Here is a 25,006-nt window from a genome sequence, read left to right as displayed (position 1 = left end):
TCCTAGAAATACGTTTGCATCTGTTAATGCAATTCCCCATGGGCTTCCAGTTCTGGACAAATGATTTTCCTAAGGCACAATTTCGTGCATCTCATGGGCTCAAAAAATTTTGGCAACTGCCCAATGACTAGCAAAGAAATTGCGGTCCCTGCATTTTTCTTGCCTTTATATGAAATAGCGTTTCTTTGACATGCCATCTGTTACGTAATATCTACCTGTTCTTGCAAGGCCAAGCTTAATTACTGTCTCTTAACATGAAGTCTTCTAATAAATCCCAGACTACTACACAACCTAGGAAAAAACATGGTAGATGTCAAAGATGTATTAGAAAGAGAATGTTGAGAAAATACTCAGCTTTTGGCTCCACCTTCCTAGGTACCAAGCCCCATCATAACACTGCCTCTTATTCCAGAATCTTGCATGGTAATTTACAGCTAGAATTCTAAGGATTCTGAATACCTCATGAATTCATGTGGTTTTGGCTTCAGTGATATCTAGGGTTAGCCTTCCTCTGCTGAGCATTAATCTTTTAGCAGTTGTTATATTCAGATCTGATCAGGTTATTTATATCACCTTCTGTTTGTTGTCAGTTTACTTCTGTGACATCTTGTGATTGTTCTTGCTATTAACTTCCATCCACATCAAGCAGGTTCAGTAGCTGTGCCTGGAGGTGACAGGATTAGATAACTGGTTGGAATGTAAAGCACACCTCCTCTCCCCTCCAGTCCTTCATGTCTTTTTGAGGGAAAATCTTTATACTGATGCTGCCACATAGCAAATTGGCTGTTACTAGCCATGGAGATTATAGAAAGCTGGGAAGGAAATGGGGTTGATTTAAGTATTTAAATAGTAACAACAAGGTGTAAATCAATATTTTATATATGTAACATGCTTTTTTTTTTTTTTTCTTCCTTTCACTTCTTCTAGGTTACAGTTCAACAAACATGGTGTATTGCGGGTAGAAGGCTTCTTAACACCAAACAAGTATGACAGTGAAGCAATTGGCTTGTGGTTGCCTTTAACCAGAAATGTTGTGGGGACTGATTTGGACACAGCAAAGTATATCCTGGCCAACATTGGAGACCACTTCTGTCAAATGGTGATTTCTGAAAAGGAAGCTATGTCAACTATTGAGCCACACAGTAAGAGCACCTCTTAGGGGATAGGCTTTTTGAGTCCAACTTGACTTTCATCCCTAAATGATACCTAAGTCCAAATAATGTGTGGGTTTCATTTTCACCTAGAAGTTTAGACGACTTTGGTATACTGAGGTTGCCTTTTTTTCCTTGTGACAGATTCTGCCTGTTGATTTAATTAGAGTCAGTTACCTCTCTTTGGAGGTTGTTTAGGTTGTTTACTAAAGGAGTGGAACTCCTTTTTTGTTAAGAAAGCTAAAGAGAGATGGTGGTGGAATTTGCACAGCGTTACCAACAGTATGGGCTCACCTTAAGGGGTGAGACAGTCTCACACTTTGTTCCATCATTGTGTCTTCCACAAATGGTTCAAAGTAAAAAGTGAAGCCTTTTCATTCCTCTAGTAGGTATCTTTTCAGACTTTGTATAACCATAAATGTTTCAATATAAGCATCTGTACATACCAGTGTTAAGAATTTTTATCATTGGTTCCAGGAACTAACTGAAGCTAGTTTAAGCACCAAAATAATATATTAGATAAGTTTGATTATTCTTGTATCTCAGAGTTCAGGGAATGGAAACTGGGGCATTCCCAGGAGTGGAAGTTCAGCGCTAGGTGGGGAGTGGCATTGTAAACTCTACAGGCAGCTGAAGTCCTACTGAATTGAAAAGCAGCTTTAGAATCACTCTGTTCTCTTGGGCAATAGAGACCCTGATAAGTCAAGAATCTCCTGTGATCTTACATTTAGGACAAGTGACTCTGGTGTTTCATTTTCAGTAAAGATACGAAAGTTTTCTTCTTACATACTTTTAAGTAAAAGAATATTTAAAGAATTCTTAAGTAACTGATCTACAGGTGGTATATGAGTGATTGGAAAGTAAAAACACTTCTTTGAAATATATTAGTAGCTTCCTGAATCAGCAGGGCTACTGTTAAGTTGTCTGAAAAATGTGGATTTTTATTTTTCCACTCCAAAAAAACTACAGTTGTCTTTTTAAGAGCATAATTAAGAAACTTGGTCCTTAAAGATGTATATGTGATTAGCCTTTCCTTCTTGATTGTCCTGTTCCTCTTCATTTCCTCTGTGACAAGCTGGTCAGTTGGAGAGAGGAACTCTCTGTGAGTGATCCTGAAGGATGCTACCACAAGGTGTTCCTAGAGAGGGGGGTGAGATGGTACCCTCTGCTCCTGAGGTTAGGAAGCAGGTCCCAGCCTTCAAACATTTATTCTGTCTTTTCAATGACAATCATTGAATAGATGGCTAAGAGGTCTAAGACTACTCTGTAATAAAATAGTCTAATCCAGTGACCAAGGTGAAGTTCATAAAATCTTGTCTGTAAAATGCCTGAAGGTCTATGTATTATGCACTGAACTTTCACATTGTAATAAAATGACAGAGGTTCACTCAGCAGTTGGATTACTTTGAAGCAAACTGAAGTTAGTCACGTGTTTTATGGTCAGTCTGAAGAAAAAAAGTCACCACTGACGGGATTAGAAAAAGATGTATGTTCTCTTTAGAACACAAATGTGACAGTATTGATCCTGTCTTGTTCAGGAGAGAGAGAGAGACAATGATCTTCTGATCGAGACATTGGGCTTTTCTGTGTCCCAGGGAAATGTCCTCCCTTTGTTCCTACTTCTTGAAGCTTTCTGATGCTGTATTTGGCACTCCTCCATCGCGGGGAAGGCCCCTCCCTCCAGTTCTCAAGAGCTTGACCACTGGAACAGAAGATGCTACTTTGTAGAAGTCTAGGTTATGCCTCCATCTGTTGACTATTTGGTTAGTGTGAGTCGGTCCTGGGGGTCCCACATCACTCCTGGCTCTAGCAAAATTGAGTTTCTGTCTCTGGTCTGTGAAGGAACCAACTTTGGACCGTTGTACCTTTGCTAGTTAATGGGCTGCTCCCTCCAGGTTCCCTAAGCACCCGGAGGTTTTTTAATGAGCAGTCTGAGAGGTTTCGGGGCATCTGTGAATAACCAGACACTCTGCACTGAAGGTTGGGTTTGTGGATTTGAATGAAATGTTTTTTCTTTGAAGAAAGCGAGGTCTGTGCTGCCTTTATAGTCTCAGAGGGTCTCATGACCCAAAAGGTGAGGAACCACTGTTCTCTGATACCTGTGTCTAAACCCCAACTTGCATAACCAGTGCTGCTTTCTTCATTGACTTACTCAGCAGGACTTCCTACGCACCAGTAGTGTGCAGAACTCCTTGGAGGGTGGGGTGGAAGTAGAGATCTGAGCAGGAATTCTGCTTGCATGAAGTTTAATCTCCTCGTTGTTCTGTTGCTGAGTCGTGTCTGACTCTTTGTAACCCCACGGACTGCAGCACACCGCCTTCCCTGTCCTTTACTGTCTCCTGGAGTTTGCTCAGATTCATGTCCGTTAAGTCAGCGATGCTATCTAACCGTCTCATCTTCTGCCATCCTTTCTCATTTTCCCTTCACTCTTTCCCAGCCTCAGAGTCTTTTCCAATGAGTTGGCTCTTCGTATTAGGTGGCCAAAGTAGTAGAGCTTCAGCTTCAGCATCAGTACTTCCAATGAATATTCAGAGTTAATTTCCTTTAGGATTGATTAGTTTGATCTCCTAGCTGTCCAAGAGATTGCAAGAGTCTTCTTCATCACCATAGTTCAAAAGTATCAGTTCTTCGGCCCTCAGCCTTCTTTATGTCCAGCCGTCACATCCATGCCTGACTACTGGAAAAAAACATAGCTTTGACTAGATGGGCCTTTTTTGGCAAAGTGATGTCTCTTTTTTAAATACACTATCTAGGTTTGTCATAGCTTTTCTTCTAAGGAACAGCGTCTTTTAATTTTGTTGCTCCTCAAGGGAAGCAAAATTGCCCTTGACTGTGTGCCATGTACAGAGAGGCCCGAGTCTGGAGTGCAGATATGAGCTGATGGGAATGCTGGAGGAGTCCAGGAGAGCGTCATGCCTGGGGCGGGGGCTTGGGGTGGGCTCTGGAGGCTAAACAGTTACCAGGAGCTCCAGTGAGAGGGGGTAATGGCACGAACTCCTTCCCCCTTCATGTTTTATTTTGGGGGCCCTCTCCTTCCCAAGACTAAGTGGCTTATTGATTTTCGTAGGACAGGTTGCTTGGAAGCGAGCCGTCAAAGGTGTGCGGGAAATGTGTGACGTGTGTGACACCACCATCTTCAACCTGCACTGGGTGTGTCCCAGGTGTGGGTTTGGAGTGTGTGTGGACTGCTATCGGATGAAGAGGAAAAACTGCCAACAAGGTGAGAGCTGACTTCATTCTTCTCCCAGCCCCTTCTACTCTTAAGTTAAGCCTCTCACTGATGGGCGGGTGATGGATTTCTGAAACTTGTGGGGCCAGAGTCCATAAAGAGCAGTAACTACAAATCAGTTCTTTCCAGGTGCTGCCTATAAGACTTTCAATTGGCTGAGATGTGTGAAGAGTCAAATACATGAGCCAGAGAACCTCATGCCTACACAGATCATTCCTGGAAAAGGTATTTCATGGGGTGCAATGATTTTCTTTTGCCTGTGTTTTGATTAGCTCATAGGGGCTGGTAGTTTGGTTTTATTTTGTGTAATATAATTACTTGCTATCTTTATTTTAGTGTGTACCATAAATTGTCCAGAAGTGTGTTAAATAATGCCCCCAAAGTTTTTGATTAAGGCTTTCTGAATAGTTCTTTAAAAGGAAAGAAAATGGCGCATTTAGGGGAAAGCATACTTAGAATGGAAAGGAGGGAGTGTAAGCACCCTAAAACGCATGCCAAGTCACTTCAGTCCTATCCTACTCTTTGCAACCCCATGGATTATAGCCTGCAAGGCTCCTCTGTCCATGGGATTCTCTAGGCAAGAATGCAAGAATACTGGAGTGGGTTACCATGCCCTCCTCCAGGGGATCTTCCTGACCCAGGGATTGAACCCGCGTCTCTTCTGTCTCCTTCATTGGCACGCGGGTTCTTTAGCACTAGCGCCACCTGGGAAGCCCACTCTAAAATAAGTGCTGCTAAAACAAGTTATCTTGTTAGAAATACCAGCTTCTGCTTTGTAATGTTGAGGTTGAAAGTACCTAATATTCTTGTTCAGATGTTTGCCTGTGCCCTTTTTTTAGCCCTCTATGATGTTGGAGACATTGTTCATTCTGTAAGAGCAAAATGGGGAATAAAAGCAAATTGTCCCTGTTCAAACAGGCAGTTCAAACTCTTTTCAAAACCAGCCTCAAAGGAAGACATAAAACAGGTATTACTGTTTATGCTGGATTCACCATCCTTGTTAATTGTTGTCTGTCTGTTTTCAATAAGCCGAGGATTTCTATAGTATATTAGAAAGGAACATGGGTAGAACTGTCAGTGGAAAGAAATGCTTCATCTGTTTCATGTGGCACTTTATAGACCCATTCTCAAGTTTTACATTTATTTTTGTGGACTTTATTTGTAGTCTCTTTTAAGTAAGATTTTAATTTTCATTCCTTGAAAAAGCAAAACCTTTTCTGTTACAGTCTACTTAATAAATTGCTATCAAATTTGTATAGGTTTTTAAACTTACTATAGTTTTACACAGTTAAAATTTTTCAGATAAGCCTAACATTTTTTAATTACTAAATATATTTTACCTGTAATAAATATATAAAGAATTGAAGGAAATAATACTGAAACAATCCTTTCTGTATCTCTCAATTTAAAAAACGTGTACATTTCCTTGGTGCTCACAGGCCTCTTTATGGTGACATTTCCTTCATGTCTGTCATCACATCTACCCCCCTTACTCTTCCTCACTCCTTGTTTTTAGTAATCAGAAATTATTTTACATTTTTATGAAGCTGTGGTGTGGAAGGCAGCATTGGTAGAAGAGTTTTGATCGTTGGAGTCAGAACTGACTTTGAATTCTTTTTCTGCTACTTTCTAGTTGCATAACTCTGGCTCAGATGAACTGACGTATATGTGCTTTAGCTTCCTCATCAGTAATAGAGGAATAATAATGCCAGTAAAATAAGTGGTGTGCTCTGTTTGTCGTTTTTGTTGTTGTTCATGTTCGGTTCATGTTTTGAGTTCTTGTTAGGGCTCTTCATCACTTTTTAAAGCTTCCTACGCTACACTAAATCAAAAGAGCATTTCCTTTTTCTGCGTTTTCCCACCTCCTCCTGAATTCACAGCTGTATTTCCTACACTGCCTCATTTACTTGTTCAGTCACTGGTTTTTGAGCGCTTACTCATGACACTTGGGTGATGGGAACAAACTGGGCATTGTAAAGAAACGTGGTGGATGGAGTGATAGGACTATGAATGAATATGAGATGCTGCTACAATAGTGGGGTTGTATCTTGCTGTATTTACATCCTTCACGTCTTATACTTTCTCTAGTAATACTTAAAAGTTAAAAAATTAAAATCTCTTCTACACAAAACTACACAGTTCTGTTCTATTATTGGAAGATTACTGCAACTGTGATGATTTCCAGGGCTATTGGGTGGTTTTGTTGCAGATATTTCTCTCCTACTGGTGAGCAGTTAGGGGAAAAGATAAGAAAATGCAGTTTTCCAGCCTGTGTCAAGTTCTCCTTTTATACTCAACACAGACTTCCTTAACTGGAGAAAAAGCAACTCTCGGTACCATGCTCCCGCAGAATCCCTCGGGGTTGGAGCCAGTGACTGTGGGTGGGGAGGCCGCCTCCAAACCAGCCAGCAGTGTGAAACCCGCCTGTCCGGCCAGCACGTCTCCTTTGAACTGGCTGGCAGACCTAACCAGTGGCAATGTCAACAAGGAGAACAAGGGTGAGTGTTTCCTGCCTTCCAGAACTTTGATCTGTTCCCAGAGAGACTTGGCAAACCTCAGTTACTTGGAGAAGCAGTGTGGAGGGTTAGGGGTTCCCTGTAGTCACCTGAGACCTGACACAGTTGCAAGCCCAGAGAGAACTTTTGCTGGTGATAGAAGTCATTGTTGAGCTTCTGTTTGGCAAGAATAGGGTGGGCTGAGAATTATTAGTTTCAATAGTAATTTTTGCCTTTCTATCTCTACCTTGTATATATTTCCTGTTCTGTCTAAATGGGAACACTCTGTCTTCAACTTTATTTTTCTCATCCATGCTGTTGTCTCAGGATGCTTGATTGTAGTATAAAGAGCATGGGTTTGGAAATCAGGTATTTAGAATTTAGGTGATTCTGCTTTCTGGCTGTTTTACAAGAAAGAAAAATTGCAGATCAGTTTCTTTCACGCAGAGATATTAAACATCTCACTGAATAGAATTCAGTACAGTAAATAAAGGACTTAACACGGGGTGACCCAATAGGGCTTGAGAAGTGCAGCTGCAGTTTTAACATTTAAAAAGTGGGGAAAAGTCATGTGAGGAGATACAGAAAAAGAGTAAAATTCAAAATCTGCTTATATTTAAAACAAAAAAACTTAGGAACAGAAGGGAATATCCTTAATGTAATGAGTTTCTACGATAAATTGACAGCAAACATGTCAAATTATTACTGAATTTTTTAATCAGTTGAATAATTTTTAAGCTGTTCCCTCTGTGTTCAGGCATGAGACGAGGATTCCTGTCTTCAGACTTTCATTAAACATTGTACTGGAAGTCCTGGCTATTGCAGTGAAGTGAACAAAAAGATGTTAGGATTGGAAATAAAGAGAGAAAATTGTTGATATTTGTGGACAATCTAATTATGCATGTGAAATTCTAAGAGAATCTGTATTTATAAATACTATCAAGGTTGATAGTTACAATGTTATTTACAAAAATCAGTTGTATTTTACATACCAGGAACAAATAAAAAGTACAGTTTACCATAGTATCACTTTGGGTATTGAATGTTTATATATATATATACTATGTATAATATATGTAAATAGCAGTTGGAAATCCTTACCAAAATCAATAATATCATTAGTATTTATCCTCTTAAGTTTCCTGGTTCCATAGTAATTCTGTTAATAGAAGACTAGTAAGGGCTCTGCCTTTCAGAATGCTTTTCCATCTGGATGTTTTTGGTTTCCTTTTTAGAAAAGCAACCAGCGATGCCAATTTTAAAGAATGAAATCAAATGCCTTCCACCCCTCCCCCCCTTGTGCAAATCCAGCACAGTCCTCCACACCTTTAACAGCACAATTTTGACACCTGTAAGCAACAACAGTTCGGGTTTCCTCCGAAATCTCTTGAATTCCTCTACAGGAAAGGTATGTATTTGTCTTACTGTTTATATTCTCCTCCACTCCCTGCCCTCCTCAGTAAAGATGAACAGAGTCAGAGTAGAAGAGAGTAGAGAAACTAAAATAGAAAGTAGAAAGAAGGATGTGAGTCCATTGCTTTCTTCCTTCATGGATACAAAGGCTGTATCATTGGCAGATGGGCTTCACAGCTTCTAATTCTTGGCTTATGGGCTTTGGGGTACACTGATGGGCTGATTCTCATTCTTGGCTGATGGGTACACTTTTTTATGTACCACTTCTGAGAGTTGTGATATCAGGTAGAGGAAGAAGACTTACCTCTGTGAGAGTTCTGACTTGGGTTCTTCCCTGGGTATGTAATATGTACTCATCCTACTGTTATAGGAATATAGGGTTTATTGATGGTAGGGAATGACATGTTTAAGACTTATGTTCTTTTTCAAATTCAGACAGAAAATGGACTCAAGAATACACCAAAAATCCTTGATGACATCTTTGCCTCTTTGGTACAAAATAAGACCTGCTCTGATTTATCAAAGAGGCCCCAAGGACTGACCATCAAGCCCAGCATTCTGGGCTTTGACACTCCCCACTACTGGCTGTGTGATAACCGTCTGCTTTGCCTGCAAGATCCCAACAACAAGAGCAACTGGAATGTGTTCAGGGAGTGCTGGAAACAAGGGCAGGTAAGGGGCCTCTTGCCCAGCCCCACCACAGCCCCTCCCCTCCCCACTTGCTGGATTTTAAGTGCTATATACTTTATCTCTTTTTTTCTGTACTTTATTGTTTAGGGTGAATGCAATCAGAGTGTGGCTGTGAGTCTTATTTCTTACCACAAACATTCCTGAGCTGTATTCTCTGATGAGGTTTTGGTTTTGATTGCTTCCAACCAGTCATCTTTGGATCTTTTATTTTTTTATTTTATTGTTTTTGACTGTGATGGGTCTTCATTGCTGCACACAGGTTTTCTCTCATTGCAGAGGTGGAGGCTGCTCTGTGGTGTTGTGTGCAGGCTTCTCATTGTGGTGGCTTCTCTTGTTGCAGAGCACAGGCTTGCAGTATTGTAGTGCTCGGACTCAGTATTCGTGGCACACAGGCTTTGCTGCTCCACAGCATGTGGGATCTTCCCAGACCAGAGATCGAACCCATGTCCTCTGCATTGCCTGGCAGATTCTTAACCACTGGACCACCAGGGAAGCCCCATCTTTGGATTTTTGATGAGTGCTCTCTGGGCTCAGTGATTCTTGTGTGATAAATGTCAATTGGAGAATTGGGTATATGACTGAGGCTAATGAAGTTTGGAGGATTAGACAAAATAGGATAAAAATCAGGTGTCCCTCTTCCATGAATTATAACCTTATGCTGAAGACAGTTTTAGGTGGCCCTGAGCCATGTAGTGTCAGCCTGGAACTGGTGTGTAGTCTCCCAGGCGGGAGCCTGCTTTAAAGGGCAGTGATGCTCCATCTGAAGTTTTGGTTGATAGTTTAGGTGATGATGCTTGGCTTTGTGGACCTGCTTCTTTGCATTCTTGTTTTGGTTTATGTTTTCTGGATCTCTGTCTTCTCTTCTGGACCAAATAGAATCCTCGCTAAAGGAATAGTTTGCTCTTGGGCAAGGCCAGGACTTGGGAATTGCCAAATAGAAAAATGTATGTATTTAACAACAAAAAATTTTTTTTCAGTCCTGTTTACTAACACGATTTTCTCATGATGACAATGACACACTGAATACAGTCCACTGACATGTTTTGTTTGGATTATATAATGACTTGCTTGATTTTTTTATTGTAGGTAACTTTTATTGGAGTTTAGTTGCTTTCCATTGTTGTGTTAGTTTCTACTGTACTAACACAGAGTGAATCGGCTATAATGCTCCTGTTTTAGTCTCTTAGTCATGTACAACTCTTGGTGACCCCATGGACTGTAGCCCGCCAGGCTCCTCTGTCCATAGGATTTGTCAGGCAAGGATACTGGAGTGGGTTGCTGTTTCCTTTTCCAGGGGATCTTCCCTACCCAGGGATCAAACCCAGATCTCCTGCATTGCAGACAGATCCTTTGCCACTGATCCATTGGGATAGCCATATAAATATATCCCCACTTTTTTAGATTTCCTTCCCACTTAGGTCACCACAGAGCACTGAACAGGGTTCCCTTGAGCTGTACAGTAGGTCTTGTTTGGTTTTTTTGAGGATTACATAATGGGTTTTTTTTTTTTTTTTTTTTTTAACTTTACAATATTGTATTGGTTTTGCCATATATCAAAATGAATCCGCCACAGGTATACATGTGTTCCCCATCCTGAACCCTCCTCCCTCCTCCCTCCCCATACCATCCCTCTGGGTCGTCCCAGTGCACCAGCCCCAAGCATCCAGTATCGTGCATCGAACCTATACTGGTGACTCGTTTCATATATGATTATTATACACATTTCAATGCCATTTTCCCAAATCATCCCACCCTCTCCCTCTCCCACAGAGTCCAAAAGACTGTTCTATACATCAGTGTCTCTTTTGCTGTCTCGTATACAGGGTTATTGTTACCATCTTTCTAAATTCCATATATATGCGTTAGTATACTATATTGGTGTTTTTCTTTCTGGCTCACTTCACTCTGTATAATAGGCTTCAGTTTCATCCACCTCATTAGAACTGACTCAAATGCATTCTTTTTAATGGCTGAGTAATACTCCATTGTGTATATGTACCACAGCTTTCATATCCATTCATCTGATGATGGACATCTAGGTTGCTTCCATGTCCTGGCTATTATAAACAGTGCTGTGATGAACATTGGGGTACCTGTGTCTCTTTCAATTCTGGTTTCCTCGGTGTGTATGCCCAGCAGTGGGATTACTGAATCATAAGGCAGTTCTATTCCCAGTTTTTTAAGGAATCTCCATATAATGGTTTTTAAAAGTTGAATTTGTTGCTAATGTTTTAGTCAGGCTATTTCACATGAAAATGAGGACTTCTGGCCTATTTTGGGTAACCAAAAGACTGGGCGATCTCAGGGTCATGTTCCTGGCTGATTAACAAGAAGCTGCAGGCCAGTGGCAACACCCGCCTCGGACAGGGCATTCTCGCTGCCTTTGTCTCTCCTGCACGTCCCTGGCCCTGAGCCATGGCGTTGCTGTTCTGTGAGTCGTGGGATCTGAGTCGGAAGGTATGATCCTTCCTTTTCAAAGCTTGCTAGTTAATTTGAGAGCAAGGGGTGTGTGTAGCAGGTAAGCAAAGACACGAAATGCTGTACGAACACAGAGGACTATGATGTCATTTTGGGAGCTGAACCTAAGGACCAGCCTCAGAGAAAAAAATCAGCAGCTGTTTGAGGAGGGGCGGCCTTGGGAGAGGGGACAGGGCTGGGGGAGTTCAAACCGAAGTCTTCATTCTCCTCTCCTAGCCAGTGATGGTGTCAGGGGTGCACCACAAGCTGAACACTGAACTCTGGAAACCGGAGTCCTTCAGGAGGGAGTTTGGAAACCAGGAAGTTGACCTCGTTAACTGCAGAACCAATGAAATCATCACAGGAGCAACAGTAGGAGACTTCTGGGATGGCTTTGAAGATGTTCCGAGTACGTATTACAGACCCTTTAAGGGGCTGAGGGTGTGAAGTGGGGTTGGGGGTGGGCACAGGAGCAGCAGGAGCCGACTGTCCTTCAGTGGGAGCAGCAGTATTTTCTGTGAGTCTGGAGTTTAAAATTCCTATCTTACCTCCTCCTCCCTTTCTTTTTACAAATTCTGTGCATTTGAACAGAGGCAGATTCTCTTGGTAGTTCTTTGAGAGTGAGATTTTAGTCACCTCTTCTTCAGGTGACTCCGTGTCTGTCCTGTGACAGACATGTGCCCAATGGCGGGGGACGGGGAACACAGAGCCAGGGCTTGTGCCTCCAGGGTGGTGGTTTTATGTAGCTTTGCTATTTAACAAGAAGATTGTCAGTATGTTTAACAAGACAAGCCGAGCTGAAAGTGCCAGAGAATTGAGTCCTTTTCCACACAGCTGAGCCTGGTTACTGCCTCCTTACTTGGTCAGGGGGCTGTGTGTCTGGTGCTGAGGCTGGGTGCTTTATGTGACTGGCCAGTCAGTAATGTGTTTACAAGCGCCCTGTGAGCCCCAGCACCTGTCGTCAGGCTCCTGCCCCCTCGAGAGGGTTTGGCCAGTTCATCTGTAGACTCTCAATTCAGGTTTGCTCATTTCTCATTCTTTTAAGGTATACCTTTACCTTGTAATTTCTTGCTTCCTTTTTGTCTGTTATTCACATTTACAGGTTATGGCCCACACTTTGAACAAACTTTATAACCAGGTATAGCTGACTTTAAGTGGAGTGTAATGGAGGTTTCTACACATGAAGGTTAAGGTGGAGTTTCAGATGTCAGATGTTTACCTGGGAATCAAAGTCTATGAAATGAAAGAGGAGGCAGGTGCAGTGTAGTTAGTGAAGCCGTGGCACACCTGACAGCTCTGGAGCAAGCGTCGCCCCTCGTGGTCTCAGACTGGGCTGAAGTGAGGAAGAGTCAGGGCCTGTATCCCCTCACCTCCCTCAGGCCATGGGAAGGGCAAGACCTGGCAGGGCAGCTCTCTGCACCTGAGGCTGACCTCAAAGCTGTGAGGGCAGCAGGTCCTTTGAAAGGGGATCTTGTTGTCATTCAGTTGCTCAGTCCTGTCCGACTTTTGTGACCCCATGGACTGCAGCATGCCAGGCCCCTCTGTCCTCTGCTGTCTTCCCTGAGTTTTCTCAAACTCATGTCCATTGAGTCAATGATGCTGTCCAACTGTCTCATCCTCTGTTGACCCCTTCTCCTCCTGCCCTCAGTCCCAGTATCACAGTCTTTTCCAGTGAGTTTTCCACCTGATGTCTCTTCACATCAGGTGGTCAAAGTATTGGAACTTCAGTATCAGTCTTTCCAGTGAATATTCAAGGTTGGTTTCCTTTAAGATTGACTGGTTTGATCTTGCAGTCCAAGGGACTCTCAAGAGTCTTCTCCCAACACCACAATTCAAAAGCATCAATTCTTTGATGCTCAACTTTCTTTATGGTCCAACTCTCACATTCCTATATGAACTACTTGAGAAACCATAGCTTTGACTGGAGGGATCTTTGTCGGCAAAAGAGGATATAGAGGCACACATACCACAGTGTGCATTCCATTTAGGCCTGGGTTCAGATCCTGACTCTTGATATGTACTTGCTGTGTATGTGAACTCGCTTATTTCATTTTTCTAGGGCTCACACTTACTCATGCCTGCAGATGGTTAAGGCAGCCCAAAGTCCATGGCAGCCTGCCTTTTCCGTATTGATCATTCTTCTGGCCAGACCCCAGCACACCACCCACACTGAAATGTCATTGATGTTCTGAGCAAACACTGTATCCTGTATTTTCCTGTGTTTGTTGTGCACCTATTTAAGTTAGATTATGGGACAGTACTTGTTTGACCATGAAACACTTGTATATAAACATTAGTCCTCAAGAACATAGGGTTTGAAGTCAAACCTGGGTTCCAGTTTCAGTTCTTACTGCTTAATAGCTGGATGACCTCAGTCATCTTTCAGTCAATTGACCTCAGTCAATTTCCTCATCCAAAAGTAGGAATATTATGTAGTGCCAGAAGTCACTGGGATATTGGGTTGAGTTGTAAGAACTAAATGGATTTAAAACACTCAGCAGAGGCTAGAACACAGTAAGAGGTGTGAAATAATAGTTATCGTTGCTGTTAATCATAATGAGTCATGGCTATAAATTGTAATTTCAGCATATCTTTTTCAATTAGAGGTTCTTAGTTCCTTGACATGACCTGGAATGGTTAATTGTCTATTACAGGAAAATAGTCTGACTAAACCCTCTATGTATCATCCAGAAGATGGGGTGGTGGGGGAGGGTGGTTGGAGGGTGGGAGGAGTGGGCCCACTGTCTCTGGACAGAACATCAGGTTGTTTCAGTCTCTCTGAGCAAAATAAGTCATTTCTGTTTCATGCTGGCCTCAGAAAACTGGGGTTTCTAGACATCTGTGACCTTTGATTGTTAAAGTGTTATGCTGTTTGTTATTTGGGAAGCTGCTTACTTCTTCTGGAATACTGTATAGGAGGAAACTGGATCTATCAAAACACTACCTATGTAACATGGACAAAAGGGAGCAGCTAAGATCTCAAAGAAGCAGTTTGAAACAGGGCTCTCAAAGAGAATCCAGAGAAGACAGGGCTTTAATACAAATTACTCAGTGATCTTTATTTTACTACCCCTTGCTGGGTATAATGGATTTCTTGACACTGAATAAATAAAATGGTTGGTAATTTGCAGGATGTGAATGTTAAAGTTAATATTTGTGTATCAAAAGAAGAGAGGCAAAAGGCAAAGGAGAAAAAGGAAAAATACATCCATCTGAATGCAGAGTTCCAAAGACTAGCAAGGAGAGAGAAGAAAGCCTTCAGTGCAAAGAAATAGAGGAAAATAATAGAATGGGAAAGACTGGAGATCTCTTCAAGAAAATGAGAGATACGTAAGAAACATTTCATGCAGAGATGGGCACAATAAAGGACAGAATGGAACAGAAGCAGAAAATATTAAGAGGTGGCAAGAATACACAGAAGTACTCTACAAAAAAGATCTTAATGACCTGGATAACTACGATGGAGTGATCACTCACCAAGAGCCAGACATCCTGGAGTGTGAAGTCAAGTGCACCTTAGGAAGTATCACTATGAACAAAGCTAGTGGAGGTGATGGGATTCCAGCTGAGCTATTTCAAATCCTAAAAGATGATTCTGTGAAAGTGCTGCACTCAATATGCCAGCAAATTTGGAAAACTCAGCAGTGGCCACAGGGCTGGAAAACAGGTCAGTTTTCATTCCATACCCAAAGAAAGGCAATACCAAAGAATGCTCAAACTACCACACAATTGCACTTCTCTCACACGCAAACAAAGTAATGCTCAAAATTCTCCAAGCCAGGCTTCAACAGTATATGAACCAAGAACTTCCAGATGTTCAAAATGTATTTATAAAAGGCAGAGGAACCAGAGATCAAATTGCCAACATCTGTTGGATCATAGAAAAAGCAAGAGAAATTCAGAAAAACATCTACTTCATTGACTACGCTAAAGCCTTTGTGTGGATCACAACAAACTGTGGAAAATTCTTAAAGAGATGGGAGTATCAGAACATCTTTTCTGCCTCGTGAGAAATCTGTATACAGGTCAAGACCAACAGTTAAAACCAGACATGGAACAACAGACTGGTTCCAAATTGGCAAAGGAATACGTCAAGGCTATATATTGTCATCCTGCTTATTTAACTTACATACAGAGTACATCATGAGAAACACTGGACTGGATGAAGCACAAGCTGGAATCAAGGTTGCTGGGAGAAAAATCAATAACCTCAGATATGCAGATGACACCACCCTTATGGTAAAGAGGAACTAAAGAACCTCTTGATGAAAGGGGAGGGAAAAAAAAAAGAAAAGGAAAAGACCTCTTGGTGAAAGAGGAGAGTGAAAAAGCTGGCTTAAATCTCAACATTCAAAAAACTAAGATCATGGCATCTGGTCCCATTACTTCATGGCAAATAGATGAAACAAGGGAAAGAGTGACAGACTTTATTTTCTTGGGCTTCAGAATCACTGTAGATGGTGACTGCAGCCTTGAAATTATCACACTTGCTCCTTGGAAGAAAAGCTATGTCCAACCTAGACATCATCTTAAAAAGCAGAGATAATACTTTGCTGACAAAGGTCCATAGAATCAAAGCTATGGTTTTTCCAGTAGTCATGTATGGATGTGAGAATTGAACCATAAAGAAGGCTAAGCGCCACAGAATTGATGGTTTTGAACTGTTCAGATGGCGTTGGAGAAGATTCTTGAGAGTCCCTTGGACTACAAGAGATCAAACCAGTCAATCTTAAAAGAAATCAGTCCTGAATTTTCATTGAAAGACTGATGCTGAAGCTCCAGTACTTCAGCCACCTGATGTGAAGAGCCGACTCATTAGAAAAGACCCTGATGCTGGGAAAGCTTGAAGGCAGGAGAAGAGGACGACAGAGGATGAGATGGTGGATGGCATCACCAACTCAATAGACATGAGTTTGGGCAAGCTCTGGGAGTTGGTGATGGACAGGGAAGCCTGGCGTGCTGCAGTCCGTGAGGTCGCAAAGAGTTGGATATGACTGAGCAACTGAACTGAACCAGATGTGTTAGGTTATAAAGATTTTGCAAAGACAAATACATTTTATTTGCATTGTTAAGGCATTAAGTGCTAATTGCCATTGATTTTGATCTGTTCCCGAGTTATAAATAGTAACAATTCAATAATTCTGGTTACCTTTCAGACCGCTTGAAAAATGAAAAAGAGCCAATGGTGTTGAAACTTAAGGACTGGCCACCAGGAGAAGATTTTAGAGATATGATGCCCTCCAGGTACGATTATGGGAGGGGGAGAGATGGTCCTTTTCTTGAGAAATAATGATCCTGGTGAGATGAAGAAGTTACTGACTTTTAAATGTGGCTCACTAATGAAAACCCTCTTTGTTTCCACTGTGGTGCTCTGCCAGAGAAAAGGCTGACTCAGGCATGCATGCACTCATTTGTAGGCAGGAGTGAGATCAGGCATGTTAGGGTTGGGTAGAATGTAGTGACATTGCTTTAGACAAGACAGTGGAATTGCTTGATCCATTTTCCTGATTTGCGCTTGAACCTTGAATGCTCAGAACTAAGGAATTATATATCCCTTAGTGTTACTTCATATCAGGAAGTTTTTGCTCAGATCTTTTGTCTGCAGTGTTCTAGATTTTTTTTTTTCTAGATTATTTTGATATATATGTGTGCTGTAGGAGAGAAAGAATACTTTGTTCATAAGCACTGCAATTCTAACCTTAAATGTTTTTTTCATTTATATTGAAGTATAGTTGAATTACAATGTTGCGTTGTTCTACTATACAGAAAAGTGATTCAGTTTATATATATACACCCATTCTTTTTCATATTCTTTTTCATTGTGGTTTATCATAGGATATTAAATATAGTTCCCTGTGCTACACAGAAGGACCTTGGTATTTATCAGTTCTGTATTTACCAGTTTGTATCTGCTAATCCCAGACTCCCAGTTCAGCTGTCTCCCACCCATCTCTGCCTTGGCAACCACCAGTCTCTCTGTGTCTCTGATTCTGTTTCCACAGACAGGTTCATTTGTGTCATATAGAGATCCCACATATAAGTGATTAGAAATGCAAGCTTATTTTGCAAATTCATTGTCTTCTTCTTCTAGGTTTGATGATCTGATGGCCAACATTCCACTGCCTGAGTACACAAGGAGAGATGGCAAACTAAACTTGGCCTCACGGCTGCCAAACTACTTTGTTAGGCCAGATCTGGGTCCCAAGATGTATAATGCTTATGGTAAGAAAGAAATGGTTAACTTGAAAAGATTATTACAGAAGTAAAACACATTAAAATATTTGTAACATTGGTTTTGGGGGAGGGAGAGAAGATGTCTGTAATCCTACCCTTTAACGTAGCAGTGGTCTTCATTATTGCATATTTCCTTTCATCCCTTGGCCACGTGTATGTATATTTCCCTTTCTTAATTGCAGTTGTAGGGCATATGCCATTTTTTAATAAAAATTTTCTCTTATACTTAATATTATACAAGAAAAGTTTTACATGTTGCTCAGTGGTTTTTATGATGATTGCATCATCATTTTTGATGGTTGCATGGTACCTCATTTAATGAAGGTCAGTTTATTCATTGTTTTAATGTTGCTGGACATTTAGGTCAGTCTGCTGGAATTTCAGCTGTTTTAACATCAGATGCACTTAAATGCAGTGTTCTGTGCTGGTGGGTAGTGTTCAGTTATTTGAGTTAGTATTAAACATACTCTTTGAATTTGTATTTCATTGTTATTCCTTCCTCACATAGTCCCAATTCCAGTGTCTCAGACTCGAGGGTGGCAAACCCTCTTTGGCATCTTTGCCATGTTCTCCAGACACCGTTGGGGGAGCGGGAACGAGGGTTTGGACCTTAGCCCCCAGTTCTTACAGTGGAGTCAGGCCAGGAACCACCTGGAGTGAGGTCAGGGAACATTCCCAGAGAGGCCTTTATTCTGGGGAGTTCCCACAGTCCAGGTGCCCAAGATAGTTCTGCCAGGGTGGGCTGGGAGGTGGTCTAGGGGAGAGGACACAGCTGGCAGTAGTCCCCTTGCCCATGCCCATTTCCCCTCGCTCTTCAGGTCTCAGTTTAGAGAGCTCTGCCTGTGTTATGGGGCAGCAGCCTGTTCTGCAGCTGTGCTGCCTTCCTCTGAGCCCTTCAAAGCAGCTGGATGGCTGGGATTGCAGGGTGTGTTCTGTTCACAGTGAGGATTTACAACAGATTTACATGAATGGAAGCACTTTTCTACTAAAGCAAATGGTGTAATGTTTCATCATGATTATCCAGGTCTAATAGAAATTAGAAAGCTGTATAAGGTAGAAGTGGTTACCTGAGATGTTTTTAATATAAATAGTCTATATATTTGGTTTAAATAGCTCGATAGAGGTCTTTTCCTCCTAGATCCAATTGATAGATGGCAGTGCCACTCTATAATAGCTTTTCATATCAAAATTGTTCCCATTTAGAGTAACCAGTTAGGGGTGGAAATAATGAAAACATGTTCATTTTCAAACATCTTCCACTTCATGATAAACCTCACTAATGAGCAGTCATTTTTCAAAAGTTGGGTGACTGAGCAGTGACTTCTCCAGGAGACAAAGTAGAGTGAAAGGCTCTTTGGAAAGATCACAAGTCAACCTCTTTCCAGCTCCAGCACCACCAGTAGTTTTACAAATAGGGACCAGGACTTGAGGATGATAGAGGGGACATTGACCTGACTAGGAGACCCAAGGGGCGTCTAGTAACAGGTATGGGACTAGGTCTAAAGTCTCCTGATTTCCAGCCTTGAACCAATCTCCAGCCCCAGTGATCTGTCACCTAGCAGCCCCTACTGTGTCTGCTTATGTTCTTTGCGTGAAAGTCCATGGCGTGTTTTGTTTCAGGATTTTCTTTCATGGGAATCCTTTCCCTGGGACCATTGTTTTTGGTTCCACTGGCCAAACCAGCAAGCAGCTTCTGATGTCACTCTGAGACGTGTTCACCTTTCCTCACTCCTCCCAGCTCCATCTGCTTCCTTCTGCTCCCAGTGTTAGCCCACATCCTGACATTTATGCTTATCATTTCCTTACATTTATAATTTTACCATATATTTGTATTACTGCAGAATGTTTTTTCAGTATTTAACCTACTTTTGAACTTTATATGAATGGAATCAGACTTAGGGATATTCCTCCATGTTGTCATTAATACCTATTCATTTAATTCAGTTGCCACCTATCACACTGCCTTTTTTCTTCTCAAATTATACTTGTTTGCATTTTACTATAGAAAAGTAAATGCACTGAAAACCTGAGTCTAGGACAGTGACTTCCCATGTACTCGTCTCCCAGTTACAACAGCTCTCAGACTTTTTTTCCATAGTTGTTTCCTTATTTCCTCTCTTCATACTTTTTCCTTTACTATTTTAAAGAAAATCTCATATATCCTATGATTTTGTCCAATATCTAATGCTTTACTCACTCCTAGGGCTGGCGTTTCAGCACACTGGAAAGAAGGGAAACTGCAGCTAAGCCCTAGGGCCATGATCCCAGGTTGAAATGATAAGGTGTTGGCTCCTGTGTATATGGCTGCTCCTAAACCAGAGGCCCCTGCAAGCCAGAGAGAAATTCCTTGGCCTCCAAACAAGACAGGGCTTAAGTTGCAGGGCCTGGCGGGTTAGGAAACAGCCTTGGCTTGCCCATCCTGAGCCATGCTTGGCTCTGTGCCCAGTCAAGAAGCAGTGTCCTCATGTCAGGATGGGGATCCAAGGTAACCGCAAGGCTTGATGAGCCTCAAGGTGAATGCTGAGCAAATAGGCTTTCTCCTGGGGGAGGAGATTAGATTCTCAGGTTATGAGCACCAGCATGGACCTCATGCTCTGACTCGTGTGTGTGTGCTAAGGTGCTTCAGTCATGTCCGACTCTGTGTGATGCCATGGACTATAGCCTGCCAGGCTCCTGTCCATGGGATTCTCCAGGCAAGAATACTGGAGTGGGTTGCCATGTCCTCCTCTAGGGGATCTTCCTGACCCAGGGATTGAACCTGTGACTCTATGTCTCCAGCATCAGCAGGCGGGTTCTTTACCAATAGCGCCTAGGAAGCCTCTGCCTGGCTCAACCTCTTCCATCATTGAGGGATCCAAGTGTGACTGAGTACATAGTCATTTTAGGTCCTAGCTTTCTGTGTTTGTTTGGGGCAGGGGTAGGGAAGTGTTGTGTTAGAATCCCCATCTTATGTCTTACCCCAGAGTCCTCGGCTGTGACAACCAAAGCTTGAAAGCTTGAGCTCGCCTGGTTGAGCAGACATCCTTTTGGCAAATCCCAGCCTCAGTGGTCCACTTACCTTCCCAAGTCCTACTTTCTAGTGTTGACTTTCTTTTCTTGTCAGCATACTGGCTTATTTTTAAAAAGCCCTTTTGTCTTTTTTTCTTTTATCCATATTTTATTTAAATTTCATCCAGATTTTCAGGTATTTTGCCTAGCACCAGAAACTAGTATTAGAACTTGTTTTTTTATTCTTACAAACGTAAACGTTTAATATTTATTCAAAGTTGAAAGGATAAAATAACTTAATATTGAATATTGTTCTGTTACTCTTCCATGCTTAGAAAGGTAGATTTTAAATTTTGTGGCCAAGTATTCCAGGGAGTTGGAGAAGGCAATGGCACCCCACTCCAGTACTCTTGCCTGGAAAATCCCATGGACGGAGAAGCCTGGTAGGCTGCAGTCCATGAGGTCGCTGAGGGTCGGACACAACTGAGTGACTTCACTTTCACTTTTCAGTTTCATCATTGGAGAAGGAAATGGCAACCCACTCCAGTGTTCTTCCCTGGAGAATTCTAGGGACGGGGGAGCCTGGTGGGCTGCCGTCTCTGGGGTCACACAGAGTCGGACATGACTGAAGTGACTTAGCAGTAGCATTCCAGGGAGTGGGAAAGACTGTGGCAGCCTGTGCTAGTTCAGTAAATTTCAGGCTTTTCTGCCTGCAGGATTAATTACTCCAGAAGATCGGAAATATGGAACAACAAATCTTCACCTAGATGTATCTGATGCAGCTAATGTCATGGTCTATGTGGGAATTCCCAAAGGACAGTGTGACCAAGAAGAAGGTAGGATCCTAAGCATAAAAAAAGTGGGGCTTACTCTCTGAGCTGGAACATGTGTGATCTGATATTTGCCTTCTCTTGCTCCAGAAGTCCTTAAAACTATCCAAGATGGAGATTCTGATGAACTCACAATAAAGCGATTTATTGAAGGAAAAGAGAAGCCAGGAGCTCTCTGGCACATATATGCTGCTAAGGACACAGAGAAGATACGAGAATTTCTTAAAAAGGTGTGCTCCTTACCCTGTGGCATGTGAAGAGAGAAACGCACAGGACGGCAGTATAATTAATTACTACATGTCAAGACCTGACTGGGTCACTGACAAATAATCACAACCTCAAATGTTAAACCTGTGCATCTCAGATTGGGTAGGCTAAAGCTGGTTTCTAAGGATCATCAGTTTCTAGATGATTAGGCTCACATCTTTGAAAGGGGGGGAACTTGTTTTGTTTCTCATGTCTGTGTTTTATGTTCCAGTGAATTTGGAGGGTTTTGTGCTCTGCCTTCACCTTCATGGTAGTTCCTCTGATCATCACATAATATCTATTTTTACAGCCCTAAAAACCTAAGCACTTCAGAAATCCATGTATCATTTCTTTGCCCTTGAGAGCTGTGTTCCAAGTGAGTTAATCAGGTCTCTGTTGGTTTTGTCCACCCTCATGTGGTAGTAGGTCAGGGAGACCTCACACCCTGCTGGTGGCTGTCAACTTATGAAGGGTCATGGGAGAGGTATACAGGGACTTTGAAGATCCCAAGATTCCAGTAGTTAGGTTATTCAGCAAGGGTTCTGTGTGGAATCCTTTGTTCTAGACACAGATGGGCATGTTCAATTTTTAACCTGTTTGCCACTGAGGCTGCTAGTTTTAACACAGGTGTTTATGGCTGGTACTCTTCATTTGTTCAGGAGGAATGGATACGCAAGGTCCTAGCCTTGTGCCAAGTTAGATCCTTAACCAGTGTTTGCCTCAATCAGGATGTCTTTTGCTAAGGATAACTTGGTTCCTCTAGAGGACCTCCTGGTCACCATGTTGTTCCTTTGATAGTGTCACCCTGAATCTGTGCTGCCCAATACTGGTCTAGAATAAACAAGTTTCATCTGTAGCCATCTTTGGGACTGTTTCATAACTCAAATTGTTAAGTGAATTAGAGGTTTATAACAACTGCAGAGCAATAAATCTATTTTTAAGGAGCTTAAGTCTATTTACATTCAAAAGTCTAGGCCAAAATATTGTCCAAACACAGTATTTACAAAAATAATGCTGCAGACTGCCAGTTGTGGTTTATAGGAAATGACAAAGGAACCCACATTTTCTTGGTTTATAGGAAATGACAAAGGAACCCACATTTTCTATCAGTCTCCTCTTGGTCCATTCAGTTATTGTCTTTGAGTACTATTTTCTCTTTCTGCCAGCCAGGGCTTATGTTGAAGGCGGCCTGACGTTTACTGACTGTCCACATTGTTCAAGGGGCCAAATGCCCTCCTGGAGCCCTAGCATGTAACTCAGTTTCATAACCTTTGGAATGTATTCTAGGTGTCAGAAGAGCAAGGTCAGGAAAACCCCGCCGACCACGATCCCATTCATGATCAGAGCTGGTATTTAGACCGATCACTGAGGAAGCGTTTGCATCAAGAGTATGGGGTTCAAGGCTGGGCTATTGTGCAGTTTCTTGGAGATGTGGTATTTATCCCAGCAGGAGCGCCACATCAGGCAAGAACCATTATTGTATTCTTTATTCTCCATACACTACTGATGTGGCTTGTGTTACTGATGTGGCTTCTTGTTTTCCAGGTTCATAACCTATATAGCTGTATCAAGGTGGCTGAAGATTTTGTTTCTCCAGAACATGTTAAGCACTGCTTCTGGCTTACTCAGGAATTCCGCTATCTGTCACAGACTCATACAAACCACGAAGATAAATTACAGGTAAAAATAGCTGTGATCCCGGGCATTCTCTGATTCTGACTTCATGGCCCTTTGTCAGTGAATGTCCATCCATACCAAGCTGTAGAACAAGGAGCGTATGATTGAAGCCCTCCACAGGGCCAAGTTCAAATTCCCTGGCCACCAGAAGATCCATCCACATCTCTAAGAAGTGGGGATTTACTAAGTTTAATGTGGATGAATTTAAAAACATGGTTGCAGAAAAGCAGCTCATCCCAGATCACTGTGGAGTCAAATACATCCTTAATCTTGGGCCCCTGGACAAATGGCGGGCCCTGCACTCAGGAGAGCCTTAGTGCTGTCCCTTCCTTACTCATGCCCACCAATAAATCCTTATTTCCTGTCAACAAAAAAAATTGTCCATGAACTTGGCCATATCACACTAGGTAACAGTGAGTTGATGAACTGGCTGGTTCTACTACCTACTTAGGCAAAGGAGGAATAAACCAGAAGGGAATCTCACTTTGGTTTAGAGGCTTGCAGTAGTGAATGATCTAAAATATGTGATTTCGTTTAGAAAACTAGGGACATATATAAACCCTGAAAAAGAGAGCTGTACCCTGGGAGATGCTTCTCTCTGCACTCAATGAGGGCAGGGCCACATAGGATCAAAGCCTGTGGAAGGGGGAGAATGAGCTTTTCATTTCTTCAAAGGAGGCATGGGTTTAAAATGTGTATAAAAGCCTCCAAGGATCCCAGGGGCCTTTCAAGTATTATTAACATTTCATATTGAATTTTAGTCTTAAGTTCCAAGAGCATGGTAATGAAATTGGTAGGGGGAAAGTTTATTCTCAGTGGACAGATTTTAGATTTAATGCTAAACTTGACCGTATTTTCTCTCATTTCGATCAGGTGAAGAATGTTATCTACCATGCAGTAAAAGATGCGGTTGCTATGCTGAAAGCCAGTGAATCCAGTTTTGGCAAACCCTGAGGGTCCCAGAGGCACCTTACCCCTGCACATTGGAAGTGAATTACTGGCAGCTGTTCAAACTCTTCAGGCAGGATTCCTGTGGACTTTGAGACTCATGTTACCTCATCTTCTTTTTTAAACTGTACCCACCTGGTAAGGGGGTACTCTGTCTAATGTATATTTCTAGTGTTTACAGACACTAAATGTGTATATGTAGTAACTATTTACAGAACATGCATCCTTTAAAACTGTGACTTCTCACCTAGTGCAGAGCTTCTACCCACCTGTAAAGACAGAACCCCTTCTCAGTTTTGGAACAACATCTGCAGTTACTCCCCAGCTGTGTGGTTGGACAGTTTAATCAAATGGATTATAACTCTTAGGAACCACCACACAGTTGATTTGGGTTGTGTTTTGTTGTGTCTGTCTGAGTACCCTCTCTCCCAGCCCTTAGGGTTCAGAAGAACAGTGGAGGAAGCGACCACCAACAATGCAGTTCTTATACTGTATTGCATTAGGACTGGCATTATATAGCAGAAGTCAACTACTGTACAATTCTTGGGGTTAACCAGCTTTAGTTAAATGGAGTTTTAATTTAAATTGAAGCTTTGCTAATTTTAAGTGTTAAGCATTTTGCATTAAAGTATTCATATAATGTTTTGA

The 25,006-nt window shown here is 42.0% G+C and overlaps 1 protein-coding gene across 5 annotated transcripts in view; it reads left to right on the top strand.

Moving 5' to 3' along the window:
- Window positions 1-25,006, top strand: part of KDM3A (lysine demethylase 3A) — a 56,507-nt gene extending 31,501 nt beyond the window's left edge. For 4 of the 5 annotated variants that reach the window (XM_061432621.1, XM_061432625.1, XM_061432624.1 and 1 more), the window contains 15 exons: window positions 928-1,142; window positions 4,219-4,371; window positions 4,510-4,605; window positions 5,220-5,347; window positions 6,683-6,878; window positions 8,111-8,283; window positions 8,724-8,960; window positions 11,673-11,844; window positions 16,592-16,679; window positions 17,527-17,657; window positions 21,374-21,493; window positions 21,578-21,717; window positions 23,021-23,197; window positions 23,279-23,413; window positions 24,284-25,006. In XM_061432621.1, the coding sequence (XP_061288605.1) occupies window positions 928-1,142; window positions 4,219-4,371; window positions 4,510-4,605; window positions 5,220-5,347; window positions 6,683-6,878; window positions 8,111-8,283; window positions 8,724-8,960; window positions 11,673-11,844; window positions 16,592-16,679; window positions 17,527-17,657; window positions 21,374-21,493; window positions 21,578-21,717; window positions 23,021-23,197; window positions 23,279-23,413; window positions 24,284-24,364 (2,242 nt within the window). In that variant the 3' untranslated portion in view covers window positions 24,365-25,006. The remainder of the gene's footprint in view (window positions 1-927; window positions 1,143-4,218; window positions 4,372-4,509; window positions 4,606-5,219; window positions 5,348-6,682; window positions 6,879-8,110; window positions 8,284-8,723; window positions 8,961-11,672; window positions 11,845-16,591; window positions 16,680-17,526; window positions 17,658-21,373; window positions 21,494-21,577; window positions 21,718-23,020; window positions 23,198-23,278; window positions 23,414-24,283) is intronic. The other variant, XM_061432622.1, reaches the window with a different exon arrangement.

Source organism: Bos javanicus, chromosome 11, assembly GCF_032452875.1.
Source record: "Bos javanicus breed banteng chromosome 11, ARS-OSU_banteng_1.0, whole genome shotgun sequence".
NCBI classification, from domain to species: Eukaryota; Metazoa; Chordata; class Mammalia; order Artiodactyla; family Bovidae; genus Bos; species Bos javanicus.
Note: the sequence above shows the minus strand (reverse complement) of the source record. Positions and strands in the feature narration are given on the sequence as shown.